This window comes from Pituophis catenifer, unplaced genomic scaffold, assembly GCF_029215685.1.
Source record: "Pituophis catenifer annectens isolate HBS135680 unplaced genomic scaffold, rPitCat1.0.hap2 SCAF_2, whole genome shotgun sequence".
Taxonomy (NCBI): Eukaryota; Metazoa; Chordata; class Lepidosauria; order Squamata; family Colubridae; genus Pituophis; species Pituophis catenifer.
This window is the reverse complement of record NW_027256882.1, coordinates 72,290,577-72,309,942: the sequence shown is the minus strand read 5'-3', so window position 1 is coordinate 72,309,942 and position 19,366 is coordinate 72,290,577. Positions and strand designations below refer to the sequence as shown.

The following is a 19,366-nucleotide window of genomic DNA, read 5'->3' as shown; positions in this document are numbered from 1 at the left end:
TCATTAAGTTAATCACAATTATGAGTTGAGATCATAAATGAAGAAACATTTATGTACATTTAAATAATTCCTCTAATTAATTGCTAGGTGATAGTCACTCTATTGCTGATTTTATAAGCCTAAAAAAAGAATTTTAAAAGGCATTTCCTCCATTGAATTTGGTGGATTTAATTGTGAAGTTGCACAATTATATTTTGGTTGTTCCTACATAACTTCTCACACGTTTTATGAATAAATTCACTGTGAATCATTCCACGTGGGAAAGCCATTTAATACATATGACATATAATAATTTCTCATATATTACTCATCTCAAGTTTTTCTTCCATGTTTATTTCTATTACTGCAACCCTTTGTATAAGGCAAAGGTCTTTTACCACTAAAAGGAAAAGAAATATAGGAGTTTGGAATAATTATAAAGAGGACTGTAGCTTTACAATTGTAGGACTTGTGTCCTTCCATTCAACATATATCTGGTGAGGCAGCTTAATCCACAGTACAAAGAACAGCAATAATAATTGCTGTCAAGTTTCAAATGAAGCAAGTATCTTTTATCTTCTCTAAACTGACCTTCCCTAAACTAATACCAAAGCCGGAAATCACAGGGCCTGATTGAATCTTTACACATTTGTTGGTCACCTGGGAGGGAAGGCTACAGAAAGCTCATTAACAGTTTGGAAGCAGAATAGATGTAGTACCTGCCCCTTCTCAAGTAGATCAGCTCAGTGGTAATCACTGCATTTTGTAATTTCTATCCCAGTCTCACTTTTTCCTTCCAATACGTCACATGTCTTTATATTGTTTGATGAGATGGAAGAGTTGAATCATTATCAAGATTAACAATGTGGTTTAAAAATTAGTAGAAATATATCACATTTACTGGGAATAGACAGAAAAATTAACACACAGCACTTGTTAAGGGAAAAAGGAGTATTTCATAAAACAGATCCAGAATAAATTAGGATCCCAAAGAAATATGTACTATTCAACAGATCTGTACAGTCCACCCTGACTTTATCTGGGTCCTTAGCTATGAAGGAAGTCAATGTCACCTCAACTTTAAATGGCAGTTGTAAACTTGAGAAAATTAAATCACCCAAAGACATTTACAGGAGGAATCCTATATTATATTAATCTACAGTATCCCAAAATCTGTGTTAGTACTGTGAAGATCTATAAGCTATTCAACAGATAGCCCATACAATAGTTTGCATGCGTGTTACTGTAGATCTTTCTTTGATTGCTTTCAGAGTAATGCATGTGCAATTTAATTCCCATATGTGGAATTCTAGAGTTCTATAGCATTTCAGCCATAGGGGTATCAATTTTTGCCTTACATGCTAGTAGACATTGAGAAATAGCTTAATGATATATGTAAATGGCCGCACATATTTGCCCCCTACAATTTTGTGATTGTATTTTGGGCTCTTGGCAAACTATTCACATTTATGACCAGTTACCACATGCTTTGCAATCATGCAATCAATACTTGCAGTCTTCTCTGCCACCTTCCCTGGAAAGTCAATGGCAGGGAAGGTTGCAAGTGGAGGAGATGGAGGATTTGAGATCTATTCCCCCAGTGCTATAAGATTTCCCCTTCTCTCTGTGCAGGGAGGAGAAATCCTTCCACGCGCTGGAGGAACAGATCTCAAATCTGGTGAAAATGCTAGCAAATGCCAGCCTTCTGACTCTTTCATAAGTTTGGCATTCACTACTGTTTTTCCCTCCCCAAGCGCTAGAGAATGAAGGCAAATGCCAGCCTTGTGAAAAGCTTAGATTTTTCAAATTTCTCCACAAATCCCTTGTGCTGAAGGAAAGGACCTCAAATTTGGTGAAAATGCTAGCGAACTCCAATTGTTCTTGCGATCGTTTGGAAGGCCCCTTCCCCAAATTGCATGATTTGAAGAAGGAACTTTCCAAGCCATCATGAGAATTGGGCCACCTGCAGGGTGGACCAGGTGGTCTTTTGCAATCAGCAGCTGTAGAACAATACAAAGGTAAGTGGATCTGGGTGTAAATGAGGTGGGGAGAGGTCCTGGGCCTCTGGTGGGAGGTTCAGGTGCTTCCCTCACCCCATCATGCCTGGGAGGCCTGGACCCTCTCCCAGTGCACAGTTTAACAACCTGCACAGTTAGTTAATGACCACAATTGGGAGAGCTACCATAGGATTACAGTCATGGAAAGAAGCAGCCATATAATATCTCACTTAACGACTTCCAACAACTGAGATTCTTGCCCCAATTGTGGTCATAAGTGGAGGACTGCCTATAGTAAGTTAAAGTCTTTTAACTTACTAAATCTTTAATTGTAATCTGTAGTTCTTTCTGTTGTGGCCTGTTGGCCGCTGTCCCCTCCAGCAGCCAACTCAGAGGAGGCAGCAGTGTGGGAATCAGGGTCAGCATCAGGGCAACCTGGGAGCTCCGAGGCAGAAGGGGGAATAGAGATGGCAGAGAGAGAGAGAGAGGTGGAGCCTGGGTCATCTGTCAGCCCTCAGATGGAGAGTCAACAGCTCCCAGGTCTGGAGGTGGTTGATGAAGAAGAGGAGGAACAGCTGGGTCCAGTGCCTGATGCACGGCTGCTCAGAAGGCAGAGAAAAGGAGAGCAGTGGAAAGTGATCCTGGGGAAGGAAGAGCCACTGCTGCTATCAAGGCCCCGCCCTAGCTCTGGGGATAAAAGGCAGGGGGTGGAGATGAATAGATGTGACAACTATTCATCTTCTGGCCGGCCAGACTTGTTAGCCTGTGAGAAACTTTCTTCTGGGGCTGCCGGCATTCCTAATAAAGGAATCTTTTGAGTTCACATCAGAGGGTTTGTCATGCTTGGGGAGTTGGGTAAAAACACTTTCTAGTTCTAGTGTCCAATCTTCCAAGTCCCATCCTGTCATTTCAAAATAAAAGCACTTTCCCATAGGAAGAATTCTTACAAATTCCAAACTCTTACTTCAATTCCATCTGGACCCTTAGCCTACTTGTACCTTTCCAGAATCAGCATTCTAATCATCCTTTTGTTATTTATTCCAATTTTTAAAAAGTCTTTAAACTTATACAGTATTTAAAAGGTGGGGTTTTTTTTTTTTTTTTTTTTGCTAAGAATTGAAAGATCTGCACCCCCATGTTGTAAAACCTCTGGATCCAAAGTTTCCTCATAGTTGAAAAGTCATTAACAAGCAATATCTAAACGTGATTGGAAAAGGGAGAGTGCAAAGCATGTTGTTTTGCATTGTTGTTCCTTGCCAGGAGCAAATTGTATAAATCCCTTGTGGCAGTGGTGAAATGCTACCAGTTCGCTCAGGTTCAGGCGAACCTGTAGTGTTAAAAACTGCTGGTTTGGGCAAACCAGTAGTGAGCTACCAGTTCAGTTGAACTGGCAGTTTAAAAACCTACTGGTTAGGGCGAACCGGAAATTAGCTACTGGTTCAGGTGACCCAGTAGTTAAAAATAGTTACCGGTTCTTCCGAACTGGTATTTCCAACGATCAGCTGTGCTGCGCAGTTTAACTTTGCTAGAAATTAAGATTTCCTGCTTTCTAGCAAAGCTAAATTATGCAGCACAGCTGATCCCCTCCCTTGCTGTTCTGCTTACCTTCCCAAGCCTCCTTTTGGTGCATACTGCACACGTGCATGTGCAGTGTGCATTTGGTGTGCACTGTGTATGCGCATGCAGCGCTTGTTTGATGTACAGCACGCATGCACAGCCAGCAAACTGGTAGCAAACCGGTTCAGATTACACCACTGCCTTGTGGGCAATTTCTGAATTCTTGTCTGGAGAAGAATTATGAAGAAGCCAACCTAATCTCTGGTTCTTCATTCAGCACGGTCATCAGCTACGCTTCTTCAGTTTCGCTTTCCTTCTCCGGAAGTCAAATCATATGTATTTTCAAATAGGGACTAACTGCAAAAGAAGAATAAGTAACCTGTTTGAGAAATATGGGGCTCAGGAGAATAGATTAAAAAAATCAATAATGTAATAAATGGGATGGGAAAATGGATGAGTAGAAAATTACTTTTCAAGCTTTAAAAAAAACACAGAAATATGCTAGCTTGGTATTTAATAAAAAGAAGTGCTTCTGTCTTATGCTGAGTTATGGAAGTGGCTTCTGTGTCTTATTTTTCTGTAAAAGGACATATCTTCTTTTTGAGGTTAATTCATGTGCTTCAGAGATAAAGACATTTAAAATGAGCAGTTTTGCCATATCACTGTAACAGTGGTGGGATTCAAAAATTTTTACTACCGGTTCTGTGGGCGAGGCTTGGTGGGCGTGGTTTGGGCGAGGCAGGGGAAGGATACTGTAAACTCTCCATTCTTTTCCAATCAACTGGGACTCGGGAGACAGAGAAGAGATGGGGGCGGGGCCAGTCAGAGGTGGTATTTACCGGTTCTCTGAACTACTCAAAATTTCCGCTACCAGTTCTCCAGAATTGGTCAGAACCTGCTGAATACCATCTCTGCACTGTAACCATTTTAGCTCTAGTTCTCTAATATAGGCTTATACTCATGTGCATATGCAGTATTGAGAGAAAGATAAATAAATGCATAGGATTGGTTTATTAGGGGAGAAAATAATGTTTTTACGCAATGCCACTTATTAATATCCTGGAGATCACCTTCTGTGTTATGACTGCAATATGATGGGTGTTTTATTTATAAATGTTATTGCAAACTGTCAAAATTTTGGAGCTGATCTGTTGATATTTAGAAGAGATAGATAGGTAGATAGGTTAACAGACAGTCAGACAAGCAAAAGATAAAGGAATAACCAGTCTCCTCCCTCATTATACCAGATAGGAAGATTCAAAAGATAAAATTCCTCCTGTAATAAAAGACAATTTCTGATCAAAACAACTACACAAGAACATTTTGAATTATGCAGAACAACTATGTTTCCATCTGCACCTGAAATAAAACAATCCGTTTTGGCTTATGTCTGGTATAAAACATCCCCAATATGCATATTTTTTGCAAATACCCCTCCCCCCCCCCTCCAAATAGCTTTTCTGTTTCTGTGCACACTTAGGGCAAAAAAAAAAAAAAAAAAAGATACCCCAAATCTCTTGCTACAGACCCATGGTGATTGTGATTTAAGATTTACTTCTAAATGCATTTTGAAATTACTTTCAAGAATAATTCGTTTGCATCCATTTTGATCAGAAAGCGATAGTCCCGGAATAATATCCATTTTAGGGAATAACCCCACAAATTTCTGTAGTTAACATAGTCATGTCTTATAGGAGAAGGCAAAGCCGTGCCTTTTAGATCAGAATGAAATGCATTCAGAGAACATCTCAAGGTTTCTTTAAAGTTTGTGCTGATATCTTTACGTTTTACAATGACAGCTTTGTAGGGAGACGTGCAGACTGCTCTGTTGAGCCTTTCAATTCTCTTCCGCTTGCTGCTAAGAGAATCCTTGGGATTTGGATCTCTAGTTTACCATTCTCTTTGTACATTTTTCTCACATCTAGCTAGGAAGAAATTTTTTACTAGTGGCGCTTTCTTTTGTGTTTGTCCCCTGAGTGACAGAGAAGTGCCTTTCCATCATTAGTGCTTTATTAAAATACACATAGATTTACCTATGTACCTCATAACTTGCAAATGATATTTTGCTGCTTTCTTCATGTGGGAGTCTTCATAAATACCCAGCCTCACTGCTGGTTTCATTGATCCCTTTCTCTCCAATGCCTGCCTCTTTGCAGCTGGTCATTTTGGTTGCTGACAGGGGATTGTGTGATGGCAGGCAGCTTTTCTTTCATAACTATGTGTTGATGTTGGCTATCGATCAAGCAATGAACCAAGTTTCAGCTTGGGAGTGAGGTCATTTTATTCTTCCTCTCATTTCCTTTCCTGTCAAGTCCATGTATCTAAGAATCTAGGGCAAATACCACAGTTCTGCAAAGAAATCTTTCCTGCAAGTATGGCCTTTTGCATCCTTCCTCTTTCTGCTAAAAATGAAAAATAATATACGCTTCTGCTTACTGTGTATCCATCCATAGTCTTAATTTGCATGCAATGATGGAGTAGAAAAAGAAGGCGTGGCTTTATAAGGAAGTTGTAAGAGGCTTTATATAAATCATCTGATTTAATCTCAGTGCAGACTACTAGTTTTTAATAGGTTTCATAGTTGGGGTGTTTCATAGAAGCTGTTCCATTATATGAAATGGTAAACTGCATTGAAGTTATCCTGACGGAAAGGAGGAATGTAAATCTAACAAATGAATAATTTTCTCTTTTAATTAACATGAGTAGAAGACAGTATAGATGTTTTAGTTAAATAACAGGTTTGCTATTACTATTTACCATTTATTAAGATTAATTCTTCCAGGAGTTGGGGTGTGTGTGTTGAAATAATATTTAAATTGCTTTTCTGTACCCTGGTTAAATATGCTGTTTGAGAAGTATCTAGGGCATCCATTTTTTTAGAAGGGCTGATGGAAATCATGTTGGGATTTTGATTTATACCATCTTGATTTAAAAGCATTTCTGTGTTTGAATGGAGGTCGTATTACTCATTTCTTTCAGCTTCTGTTTATGTATAATCAGTTGAAAAGTGAATTTTCAACTAAAATGTCATCCTTGCTATTGGCAATATGGTTCTACCTGGTTTTACCCAGATGGTCACAGAAAGAAAAAAGCTCACTAAGGCAGAATGTTACCATTTATTTATATTTATTTCAAGGCAGAGTTTTTTTAAAAAATGTTTACTATCAGTCAGGATTAGCAGGGTAAAATATCTACCTGACCTCACTACCATAACTGAGAGGTTCTGCTGTGTATGGCTCTCATAAGACCCAATAATGTAAACTACATAAATGAACCATCAACCTATCAAAGGAAAAGTAAAATATATTTAATCCAGTTTATTGGAAAAGTTCTGTTGTCTTTTGTAAGTTAGCACAGTGCACTTTCTGCCTCCAGTTTATCATAACAGTGAATAGGGACAACTTGGTATTTTAATCTAACATATTCCGATTAATTTTAATTAATGTTTAATAATTGTTCATTGCAATGATCTATTTCCCCACAAGAGAAGAAGCTTGAGTGTATTACTCTTACTCTCTCTTTGAATACACATTCATATTGGCCAACGTGATTGACTGCCCTGTCTGTTGAGGTGATGGCTACAGGAAAAAAGTAGAATTTCATGCATGAAGATAAGTGCTGGCTCCCTCTGTGTACTACTAATTTCTTATCAGCTTTTTTCTAAGACAAGTTAGGAGAATGGAAATCCTTTTTGTTTCGGTAAACCAATCGTGATATTTTAACTTTCCTTAGTTTTCCTTAGTTTCAAATGTTGTCTCTGAATACTGGTAACATGCTTAAGAATTAGCCATTAAAAAAGGATTCTATTTGCTTGTTTGACTATTACTATATACTATCTTTCTGTTTAAATCATTTAAATGTTTAACAAATTTAACAGATTAACAGTGTTGGAAGGGACCTTATAGGTCAACTAGTCCAAACCCCAACCCACCCATCCCCGCTCAAGCAGGAGACCCTATACCCAGGGGTGAAATCTAAAATTTTTCCCTACCGGTTCTGTGGAGGTGGCTTGGTAGGGGGGTGTCCTGTGACTTAGTGGGCGTGGCCAATTTGATGTCACTCACAGCCATGCCCACTCAGTCACAAGACCCCCTCCCACCAAGCCACGCCCACAAAATCTGATAGGAAACTTTTTAAATTTCTATTCTACCACCCACTCACCACCTGCTCTCTCTTCGCTTTGGGTCGGGGGCCAGGCCCAGGGATGCGCCATTCCCTGGGGCCCTGGAGCCGCCGCCTGCTCGCTGCCTGCCTCAACCAGGTTGGGGAATGCACCATTCCCCGATACCAGCCTTGCCCCGGAGCTGCTGCCCGCTCTCTCATCACCAAGCGGCGTGTCCTTACCTTTTTCCCGTGGCTGGCAGTCAGGGAAGGCAAGTGCCCGAAAGTTATCGGAGTCACTCACTCTCCTTCTTGAATGAGCTGCCACCATCACTGCCCTGGTTCATGCACCGGCTGTGCAAGCGCACACCCAACCTGCCGCTGATGAGTGAATTAAATAAACGGTGTGTGCTTGCGCAGCTGGCGCATGGACCAGAGCGGCGATGGTGGCGGCTCATTCAAGGAGAGTGAGTGACTACGGTAACTTTCGGGCACTTGCCTTCCCTGACAGCCAGCCACGGGAGAAAGGTGAGCAGTAGGATACACTGCGTGGCGAAGGGCGAGCAGGCAGCAGCTCCGTGGCAAGGACTCTGTGGAATGGGGTGGGTGGGCGGAGCCTCCAGCTGCCATTGCTATCGGTTCTCCGAACTACCGGCCATCATCGCTACCGGATCGGCCGATCTGGTCCGATCCGGTAACATTTCACCCCGTCTATACCATTTCTGACAAATGGCAGCCCAATCTTTTCTTGAAAGTCTCAAATGATGAAGCTCTCACCACTTCTGAAGGTAAGCTGTTCCATTGGTTGATTGTTCTCACTGTCAGAAAGTTTCTCATTTCTAGGTTGAATCTCTCCTTGGTCAGTTTCCATCCATTATTCCTTGTCTGGCCTTCAGGTGCTTTGGAAAACAGCTTGACTCCCTCTTTTCTGTGGCAGCCCCTCAAATATTGGAACACTGCTATCATATCTCCCCTGGTCCTTCTCTTCACTAGCCATGCCTTGTTCATGTAACCGTTCTTCATATGTTTTAGTCTCCAGTCCCCTAATCATCCTGGTTGCTCTCCTCTGCACTTTTTCTAGAGTCTCAACATCTTTTTTATAGTGTGGTGACCAAAACTGGATGCAATACTCTAGGTGTAGTCTTACTAGGGCTTTATAGAGTGGTATTAGTACCTCACTTGATCTTGATTATATCCTCTGTTAATGCAATTTAGGATTGCATTGGCTTTTTTAGCTGCTGCTGCACACTGCTGGCTCATATTTAGCTGATTGTCCACTAAGACTTCACCGAGATTCCTCTCATTGTCACTGCTATTAAGCCTGGTTTCCCCCAGTTTATATGTGTGCTTTTGGTTTTTCTTACCTAAGTGTAGGACTTTACTTTTCTCTACATTGAATTTCATTTTGTTAGATAGGGCCCAGTGTTCAAGTCTGTCAAGATCCATCTGGATCTTGAATCTATCTTCTAGAGTGTTAGCTATTCCTGCCAGCTTATATCATTTGCAAATTTTTTTCTTTTTAATTTGATTTATACGCCGCCCTTCTCTGGAGACTCAGGGCGGCTTACAATGCGTTAAGCAATAGCCTTCATACTTTTGTATATTTATACAAAGTCAGCTTATTGCCCCCACAAACTGGGTCCTCATTTTACCTACCTTAGAAAGGATGGAAGGCTGAGTCAACCTTGAGCCTGGTGAGATTCGAACTTTCAGTAATTGCAGACAGCTGGTGTTAATCACAATGCTTTTAGTCTGCTGAGCCACCAGGCCCAAATTTGATGAGTTCCCCTTCTATTCCCTCATCTAAGTCGTTTATGAAGATATTGAAGAGAACTGGGCCATAGCACTCTTCAATGTTGCACATCAAAACAAAAAGGATATGAAATCATGAATTCAAGGGACCATATTTTGCATTAAAAATAAAAAGGGTGAAACTTCCATCAGGCCAATGTGATTTTGGCAAAGTTCTCGTCTTTTGATCTGCTGTGGTGATGACCTAATCCTGGAACCTTTTAACTGGAAGCACTGGAGGAAGTGGCATTTAATAGGATAAAGCACTACTTTTTGTGGTGATGTGCAATAAATGGGATGTTTCATTTAACAGTTGCCACTTTGATTTAAATTTTAATTGGGGTTAAGACAGCAAAGCAAGTTTAGAGCAGATAATGGTTAAATATTATGTCTGCACAGGATGACATGGTAAAAAAACCCCATCCAGATATTTGCTTGCTGTTTTTGTTTCTTAGCTAGCCAGGGAAAACATTCAAATTGTTCTTGACATGTGTGGCACATTATTGCAAAGCTTTTTCCTCAATATAAGAAGCATCTTGCTTTTAATTCATTACGTGACCTTTGAAATGAAATGGTTTTGGGTCTGGGCTATTTCCTCTAAATTGGGAGAGACAAGGAAGAAGTGGAATATTATTGTATTGTATCTGGCCTTCCCAAAGGAAAGGAAAAGCTTGGTTTGAAAGGTAAATTTTTTCAGGGATTTGTCATATCTGTAATAGGCCCATTGCTTTAAATATGTAAATTACATGCAGAGCGCATGCCTGCATCCATCTTTGGTTCTGTCAGCACAGCCCATAAGATCCCATTTGTCTAGAAGAATGCTTTTCTGAAAGATATGATTATTCTAGACTGCTGAACAAATTCTTTGATCTGACTGGCATTTAAAAAACCATGGTGTTTTGAAGAATGACATTTAGAGAAGTACTCTGCAGGAGTGATTTTTTTAAAATGTGTATTGACAGGAGGGCGGGAATCAAAAAGAAAAATGGTTGGGGGCTGGGTTGTAGAAAAGATTTTGCTATTGATAAATAGCATATGTGTATTGAAGCAAGACAACCCTAATTTAGGTTGAGTTGCTCCTGCATTCCTTACTATATTGTCAGAAAATCTGGGACAATTTTTTCCCATTTAAAAGATAATGGGGAGGGGGGAATCTTCCCTTCAAGAAAATACAGTATTTTCCTGAATGGTGTCAAAATCTGAATCATCTGTAGTCTGAAGACTGTGAGCAATGACTGCAAGAGGAAGGAGGATTTTATTTAGAAAGGATGAAGATACGGTAGCTTGTTCAGAAACATTGAGGAGCATCTTGAATGCTTGAGTATACATTCTGTGGATTTTATTGAAAAGGTATCAATATGATAAAGACAAACTGGGTGGCAGAAAATGAACCTCATCTTCTTACTGATAGTCTAAAGCAAAAGTCTAAATGTGGAGATTTAGGGACAAAATAACTTTGTTTGCTCTTATTATGTTTTGTCAGGGAAGTTCAAAATTGATTAATTTCTGCAATTTCATCTATGCTGGCCTGTAAAAAACCATTAATTGATGTATAATAAGTACACGTGAATAAGATATTTCTGAATTCAGTGAAAGTCATGTCAACTCATATTATCAACTGCTGAGCACCTTCGCAATTTCCAATATTCCAGTATTAAGTTGTACTAGATAACCCTGTGACCTGTTGGGTCATCATTTGAGAGAAACATAGTTCAGTCTGATGTGACCAGAATAAACATTAAATTTTAGAGTGACCATACTGTTTTTACACCAAAGCTGGATGTTCCTGTGATCATCTAAGAAGACTATCTATCATAAATAAAAATAATTGTAGTGGTAAACTTTAATAATAGGACAATATTTACTTACCTAAGCAGATCAACTGAACGACCATGGGCAGGCAAAAAAGCAGTGGGAGTGGGAGTGACTTCTGACTTCCTGCTGGCTTCCTTATTGACTTTGCTTGTAGGAAGCTGCAGGGAGCATTGGAAATCTTGATATGGGACTACAGAGACACTGCATTTGCCACAATTTTGCAAATACAACTTGCCAGAACATTATAAAAATTTCAATGCCAATGGAGTGACGGCTACCACATGTTTATACATTCTTTAAGTTAATGGATTTTAGGTATCTTGATTCAAAAATTATTGCCATATAATGCACCATTTGGATTAACGTCAATGAGAATTTAATAATATAGAGATAGAAGATTCTGGTCATATCAGACTGTACTACTTTTCTGTCAAAGGATAACCCAACAGGTTGCAGGGTTGTCTAATGTTAATTAAATTTTAAGAGAAAGGATAATACCTTTTTAAAAAGATGCACTGTGTTAATCTGATCATAGTAGCTTTGGAAGTATTTTGTGTGCATATTATTTTGCAGTGTGTCACAGAAACACAGCTCAAGGAAATTTCAGTTGAAGTATTTAATGAATGAATTAAATACAGGTGATATTGTAGGAGAACAAGGGAAACCTAGATGAAGCGATCACTAACACAGATATTTTGAATATTAATTGTTTATTTTAGCTGATAAACATACATATTGTTCTGGAGAATGATGCATATAAAATGATCTTGGTCTTCACAGAACAATTATGGTCTCTCATTATGGTGTTGAAAGATGATTTATAAGCAGTGTGAGAAGGTATTTTTAAGGTAAAATGATATATCAATAATATTTTATTTGTATATTTTCCATGAAAGTTGTTTTAGATAATTTCTTTCAAATATTCCAAATATTGCTTACTGTACATTGTTTCCTTTCAACCTTATCTTCAAATTCAAAGCAGTAACATTTATAGTTAGCCTAAGAAAGTATACAGGACTGACATTAATTCAGTTCAAGATTTACTGAACTGTAACTCTCATAAAACCTACTGTCTAGAAATTGTGGGGATTGAACCTATCTAGGTGAAACCAAACTAGGGATGGCTGATGATAGGCATGGCTGAGTGACCTCAGGAAGTTCAGCGATTAAGATTTGCAATATTACTTGAAGGCAATACAAAGAATAATTACTGTTCATTATTTCAATATAAATTTGGAGTGTAAATAATAATTTTATACAACATGTGTTGCATAAACTGAATGGTTTACTTTGGAGAATAGTTATTATACTCTCCAGTGCCTGAAGGTAAATACAGTATGTTCAATTCTAGCTGCTAGATTTTTTTTCATTGCTAGGATATGGATGGAATCTAGCCCTTTGGTTTTTTCAAAAATGAGCAGTGATAGCAAAAAGAGATAAATATAAAATTATCACCTATCTTACAATGAATGTAGAAGAGTCACTATGGCAATTTGAATGTGAAATTGATCTGAAGAGCTGCTTTGTACCTCTGAAGTGTTGGTATTGATCTTCATGTAATGAATTGCAGGAACTCCAGGGCCAAGGATGTGTGAGTAGAACTGTGATGTATATTCCACTGCTGTCAGAACAAATGTTTTTTCTGTTCTACCAATAAATCTTACACAGAGAAAAGCCATTTTGTATACCAGGGAAAAAAACCCACCTGGTTCATTCGGTTTATTTCAAAAGAATTTCTAATAAATACCTTCATCAATAGTAAATGGAAATGGATTTTGTTATAAATGAATAGTGTGGGTTATAACTACAAAAGGATTGAGCATATTTCAGAGGCTACCTGTGCGACAGATTTAAAGATGGCTACATTTGTCAATTCCATATTGTTATTTATAAAACTTGATGGGAAGATGAATATGCTTAATGTGGCATATGTTGTGTTTCTTAGGTGCTAGAACAAGATGTGGTTCTGCAATCTATTGATAGAGCTATTGAAGCCATTCATAATGAGGCAATGAAGAATGGAGGAAAATACAACTTGGAGCAAAGGGATGTCCTTCAGTAAGTAAAACAAACAAGAACATTCAGCACAGTATGAAAATATGGTTATCTGAAAGAAAACACAATTAAACCTTACATTGTCATAATTAGAATGATAGGTAATATAAGAACTACTAAGATGGCTCTCTCTTTCTTTTATTTATCTTTTCTCCATGTAGCACTTTATTTAAGCCACGTGGTATGGTGATGTCTCTATTTTTTAACATCTGGTTTCCCCCTTGGAGTGTCTTTGTTTCCAAAGAATTGAATATTGATTTGCAGACTAGTATCAAGGTTTCTGAAGGCATAGCATCATTTGAAAGAGTCATTTGAAAGCAGAAGAGAATGATTGAACATCAAGATGAATGAATGAATGAATGAATGAATGAATGAATGAATGAATGAATGAATCTAAGAGAGAAAACAGTAGTACACTGGAAATAAACGAGAGAAAGTTACAGATAAATGAGATTAAAGACTAGGTATAGAACAGGGGTCTGCAACCTTAAATACTCGCCATTTGGACCCGTTTCCCAGAGAAAAGAAAACACAGGGAGCCACAAAACCTGGGTGGGCATGGCCAACTCGATGTCACTCACTTCCACAAATCACATGACCCCCCTAGCCATGCCTACCCAGCATTCTCTACCCATTAGGGCAGAGAACCAGTTGTAAAAGGCACTGGGAACCACAAAATCCTTTTGACATATCTCTCTCTTCCCTCCCTCCCTCTCCCCCCCCCCTCTCTCTGTATCTTTCTATGTCTCTCTTTCTCCCCCTCGCTCTCTACCTCTCTGTCTCTGCCCTGGCTGCTTCTTCATCCCCTGCCGTCACCTTTACCTTCTCAGGCCAAGCGAGGAGTGACTGGGAGGGGAGGGCAAGAGGCGGGGCCAGCCAGTGGTGGGATCACCTGACAGGGAGCCACAGCAGAGGACCCAAAAAGCTGCATGCGGCTCCGGAGCCACAGGTTGCTGACCCTTGGTATAGAAGAAAAGAAAAATGTACTGCAGGAAAAGTCAAGTTAAAGGATGTATTGATAGAGTGGAAGAATGTGAAGCTTTTTGAGAATCACATTTGATGTAAACAAATTTCTCTGATGACTTCAAATTATGATATCACTAATTCAAAAATCCTCTTAACTGACAACAGATACTTACAGTGGAGCTAGATGCTCTGTAATCTAAACTAAAAGTGGCACTCTAAAAGCTAAAAGAATCTTGATCCATAAATGCTTTTAAAGTCCAGTTTCCATCAATCCTCACCATTAGCCATGCTGATTGAGACTGAATCCAGTAACATTTGAAAAATGATCAGATTGTCTCCATCCCTGTAGCAGGAATCTTTTGTAGTTGAATTTCCTCATAGGCGTAATAAGGAGCTTCTTAGTTTCCTATACTTTACTTCATATAGGTAAAGGAAAAATCTTGATTTATTCCTTGATTTTTTAAAAAAGATGCTCATTATATATACAGATTTCAGCTCGTCGTATTGCTAATATGTTGGACATTCTTGAAACCTATCTTCTCAGTGTGATTCTTTGCTATGTTATCAGAAAATTGATCCATCATCGAAAGGAAACAGTTTCCCGCAAAGGACATTCACCGTCCTCTCAAGGAATGACCCCATCCACCAGTGATCACCATCTGGACCTAGCCAGGCAACCCAATGGTGTCTGCAGAACTGGATATGAACGACACCACAGTTTGCCTAACAAAGACATCCAAGAGGAAGAAGGTGACCTTTACCAGGTAGGGCCTTTGCCATATTTGTAAGTTTTCTCCAACATGCTCTAGGCATGCAGAACCAATGACTTGGCTGGTGTTAAGATGTATTCTTTTCTTGTTGACTCTATATATCGATCCTGAATAGGGAAAAGGAATGAGTAAAAAGCTGCATTTTACCTACTAGAGTTAACATCTGTTAATACATTTTGTATATCTTGAACTCCATTGGATTCTTTGGGGGTATACAAGTTCACCTGCTGACTACCTGTTTTGCGAGTTAATGGAGAACAATGTTTTCATTAGTCTTGCAGTCTAATAGACCAGTCAAAAATGAATGGCAGCAATGATGTCTTCTTATGTTTTGATTATTGAAGAAGATGAGCTTTGCAAAATGTCTGTTTTATGTTAAATTAGGCTGGGGTGATCTAGAATTTTGTTTACTGCTTTTTAAATATCTCTAGGAGTGGAATTTGTCAAGATATCCAGCAGTATCACAACACACTTTTAAAGAGTTGACTGTGTTGCAGGAATAAATATTTTAGTGTGCTACTGCTTATTATCTCATTCTCTTCTGCCAGTACTCTCTGAGCCTTAGTTAAATGTGAAGAATTTAACTGATTATCAAATCTTCATTGGGATAACTGTATAGCTGACTGAGTGGGAATTCTGAATGCAATAATTTCAACCCATCTGAGAGCACCTGATTGGGAAAGGCTGTCTTTACATACATTTTGTTACTAATGTTAAAGTAAGCTAAACTTAAACTAAAAACTAAATGCAAAAAAGGTGAGACAGAGACCATCTCTCCCCAGTTACATCAGCTGGTCCCATTAGATCTCAAGAGAAGGCATGGTGAGAGTACCATTGGCTAGGGATCTGTTCCTGATAGATCCCAGGAGACGTGCTTTCTCTGCTATAGCTCCTGTCTTATAAAACATCCTTCCCACTGAAATTAGATTGGCCCCATCTCTTTTGATTTTTCAAAAGGCCCTCAAGACCTGGTTATGCTGCGAGGCCTGAGGTTCCCAGGGAACGAGAGGTTTGTCTTGTCAACTCCACTACTGAGGGGGCCATTTCTATCCTCCCTTTACTCAGGGTTACTATTTTTGTTTTTATTATTATTTACAACTATGATTTTTTAAAAAGATTTTTATCTGTTTACATTGGTTGTTTTATGTATTGTTGTGTCCCATCCAGTTGCCTTTGATAAAATGGGTGGTTGTATAAATTTGATTGATAAATAAGTGACAGAACTTTATGTGAACATTATTTTTCATACATGTATTTGTTAGTTCTGAAGTTAATGATATAGCAGGGAAATAAGTGTCTCCAAGGAACAAGCTTATGTCTTAGTTAAATGAAGGCAAGCTCTTATGATTGGAGGCACAGGAGAATGGGGAAATTAATGTTGATGGAAATTGATAGAACAGGACCTGTCGCTTTCCAAAATAACTTCTTTTTGAGTGTTGACATCTGCACCCAAGAGAAATAAACTCCTTTAGCCTTTGGGCATTTTTTTTGGGAAAAGAAGATAAAAGCTAGATAGATTTTTTTCATAGGGAGAAAAATGAAAGGCAAAACTCCTCTGCCCATTTCTATTCCCTGTCATGATCCTTTTGTATCAGTGAAGCTCTAGCAAAACATAAGTGCATTGACAAATAATGGGAAGACAATTTCCTATAATCCAGTTTGTGAAGGATTTATGGCCAATCTCTTTTCAGTGTATTCCAAATAGAATGTGCTTTGCACTTTGATAAATAGATGATGTACTCAGAATCAGGATGAAATATCCCGGCATTTGTATTTGGTGTGGGTGGGTGGTGTGTTTGTTGATGATATAATTTTTAAACTTCAATCTCTTCCTTCTAATTTGAAAAGTGATTTCCTAGCTTTAGGTTTAATCTTTGTTGTCTAAATAGCCTATTTCTGATTAAATTGATTAAGTGCTGTTTGCTTCTGGGAAAAGAATATGAAGGACAACAAATCCCCTCTTTCTGTTCAAATCATTGAGACAGGGTAGTGGGATTTGAAGAATTTTGTATGCTTAGAGAATGTGTAGCCTTTGAAGCAAATGCTTGTTTCCAGATGTTTTGATAACACTTTCTTAGGTAAGAGAGAGCTGCCGTGGAACTAGGCTTAAAATGCATATACTTTTGACCAGCATGCATTCAGGCTTCAGCAAAATACAATTTGGATATCTGGGTACCCCCCCACACACACACACACTTTCTCCCCAAAAGACCTTTCTGGCTTTCTAATACATTCTTAGGATTGCAACCATTTGAGAATATGGCTGCTGATCTGGTCTCATAGATGAAGGTTTTTAGACTGAGTTGATAAAAAGAGAAGAAAATGGACAGGAGGAAACACTGTCCTATTCTAGTGCTCCTCTTTTTATTAATTTATTCTATTAAATTTAAATTTAGACTCCAGATGATTATGGACAGCTTAAACTTTCAAAAAAGCAAAAAAAAAAAATGTAGAAAAAATAAGAATCAGGAAAAAAAACATAAAAGCAAGCAAAAAATAACCAACATGGACCCAGTTGAACCATTTTACCTCAAGAACTAGGAGAACAGCCAGGTTTTCAAGGACATTCAGAATATCAGCAGGGTGACAACCATATGGATCTCTTATGGGGGATATGCTGTTCCACCCAAAGTAAGCCTCACATCCATCCCTGAATCCAGTTTTCTCCTTATCAACAGCACCACTCTTAACCTGAATTTAATTTTATTTTGTTCTCCTTCATCTTGCCCATTATCAAGCTCAGGTGTTGAAGGGTGCTGATTTCTCCTGTGGAATTAAATAAAAGAAGTAATAGAACTGGGTAGCACAAGCATAGTGATGGCACTCCATTCCAAAGTTCTAAATAAATTCCAAATAATCTCCCCAATGATTTCCAGTAGATGAACAAAAGGATATGATAGAGCAGGGGTGTCAAACTCAAGGCCCAGGGACCGGATCTGGTCCGTGGGGCCACCCTGGAAACAGCGAAGGACCAGCCCTTGGTGCCTCTACCAGCAAAAACAGAGCTCGTGAGGGCTTCACGTGGCTTCCTTGAGATCCGTTTTCGCTGGCAGAGGGTTGCAGGAGGCCGTCGCAGCCGAAAATGGAGCTCGGGAGCCCATTTTCACTGGCAGAGCGCTTGGGCCACCACAGGTGCCCCCCAACACAAATTCACAGCATCACATCATGATGTGATGCTGGCCAAACCCACCTTGACCACACCCATCCCGCCCCGCAAAGGTCAAACACAACCCTGATGTGGCCCTCAACGAAATTGAGTTTGACACCCCGTCAGCTTTATGGGACACAATAGCACAACCATTTTAGTGAGTTCTGGCAAGAAAGATTTGGAATCCCTGCAAAACAATTTTCCTAAGGCCCAAATTCTCCAGATGTCCAACTCCATCAGTGGTTTTGAAAGGTGCCAAGAAATGCAGGAGGGATAGCAAATAGCAGCCCTTCAAAATAAGCCAGGTCAGGAAATAGGAACTACTGGAAGTCTGCTTTATTTTTATAAAAGGTGACAGAAAGCCTGATAGAATTTTGATTTCATTCTCTCTTAGACCCAAGAGATTCAAAGTGGGTAATTTTGAGTGTTCATCACGTCCTGTTTTTTTGGCCAAGCTCATTTTTTCCTAATAGCAGCTGCATATCTTCCTCAGGGCTATCGCTATATTCCTCCATACCAGTGTTGTATTTCTCCTCACCTGATTACCAGTGTACCTCATTTGCTGGATAATCATTTTCATTATCCACCTTGAACAGCGAGGTTATAGTTTTGTCAACCATCTTATTCAGAAATGGAATATTAGATCTTGGCTTATAATTACAAAACTCTTTGAGGTGCAAAGAGGAGTTTTCGATAAAGGTCACATAACTTTCTTTTTAAAGTAAGTGGCAAGACTTTCCTTGCTGAAGAAGTCATTAATCATTTCTGGTAACCATGTGTGATTCCAGTGTGACTAATTAGTTAGCCAGGTGGGGAAAGAGTTGAGCAAACAGATGGTGGGCCTTAACTTTTCCACATCCTCAATATGTATATGCAATTTTTAAAAAATCCATATGAACAGCAACTATAATCTGCCCCAATACTAGAATATGCGGCAAATGATGGAAAATTGCTCTCAGCCAGCTTCCAGCTGTTCTTTTTTTTTTTTTTTTAATTTGATTTATATGCCGCCCTTCTCCGGAGACTCAGGGCGGCTTACAATGCGTTAAGCAATAGCCTTCATCCTTTTGTATATTTTTACAAAGTCAGCTTATTGCCCCCACAAACTGGGTCCTCAATTTACCTACCTTAGAAAGGATGGAAGGCTGAGTCAACCTTGAGCCTGGTGAAATTCGAACTTATTAATT

The 19,366-nt window shown here is 39.1% G+C and overlaps 1 protein-coding gene across 1 annotated transcript in view; it reads left to right on the top strand.

Annotated features, from left to right (window-relative positions):
- The window catches only part of NCKIPSD (NCK interacting protein with SH3 domain), a 121,075-nt gene that overhangs the window by 54,190 nt on the left and 47,519 nt on the right, over window positions 1-19,366 (top strand). Inside the window, exons 2-3 of the mRNA XM_070933623.1 lie at window positions 13,186-13,298; window positions 14,830-15,025. Coding sequence (XP_070789724.1) covers window positions 13,186-13,298; window positions 14,830-15,025 — 309 coding nt within the window. The remainder of the gene's footprint in view (window positions 1-13,185; window positions 13,299-14,829; window positions 15,026-19,366) is intronic.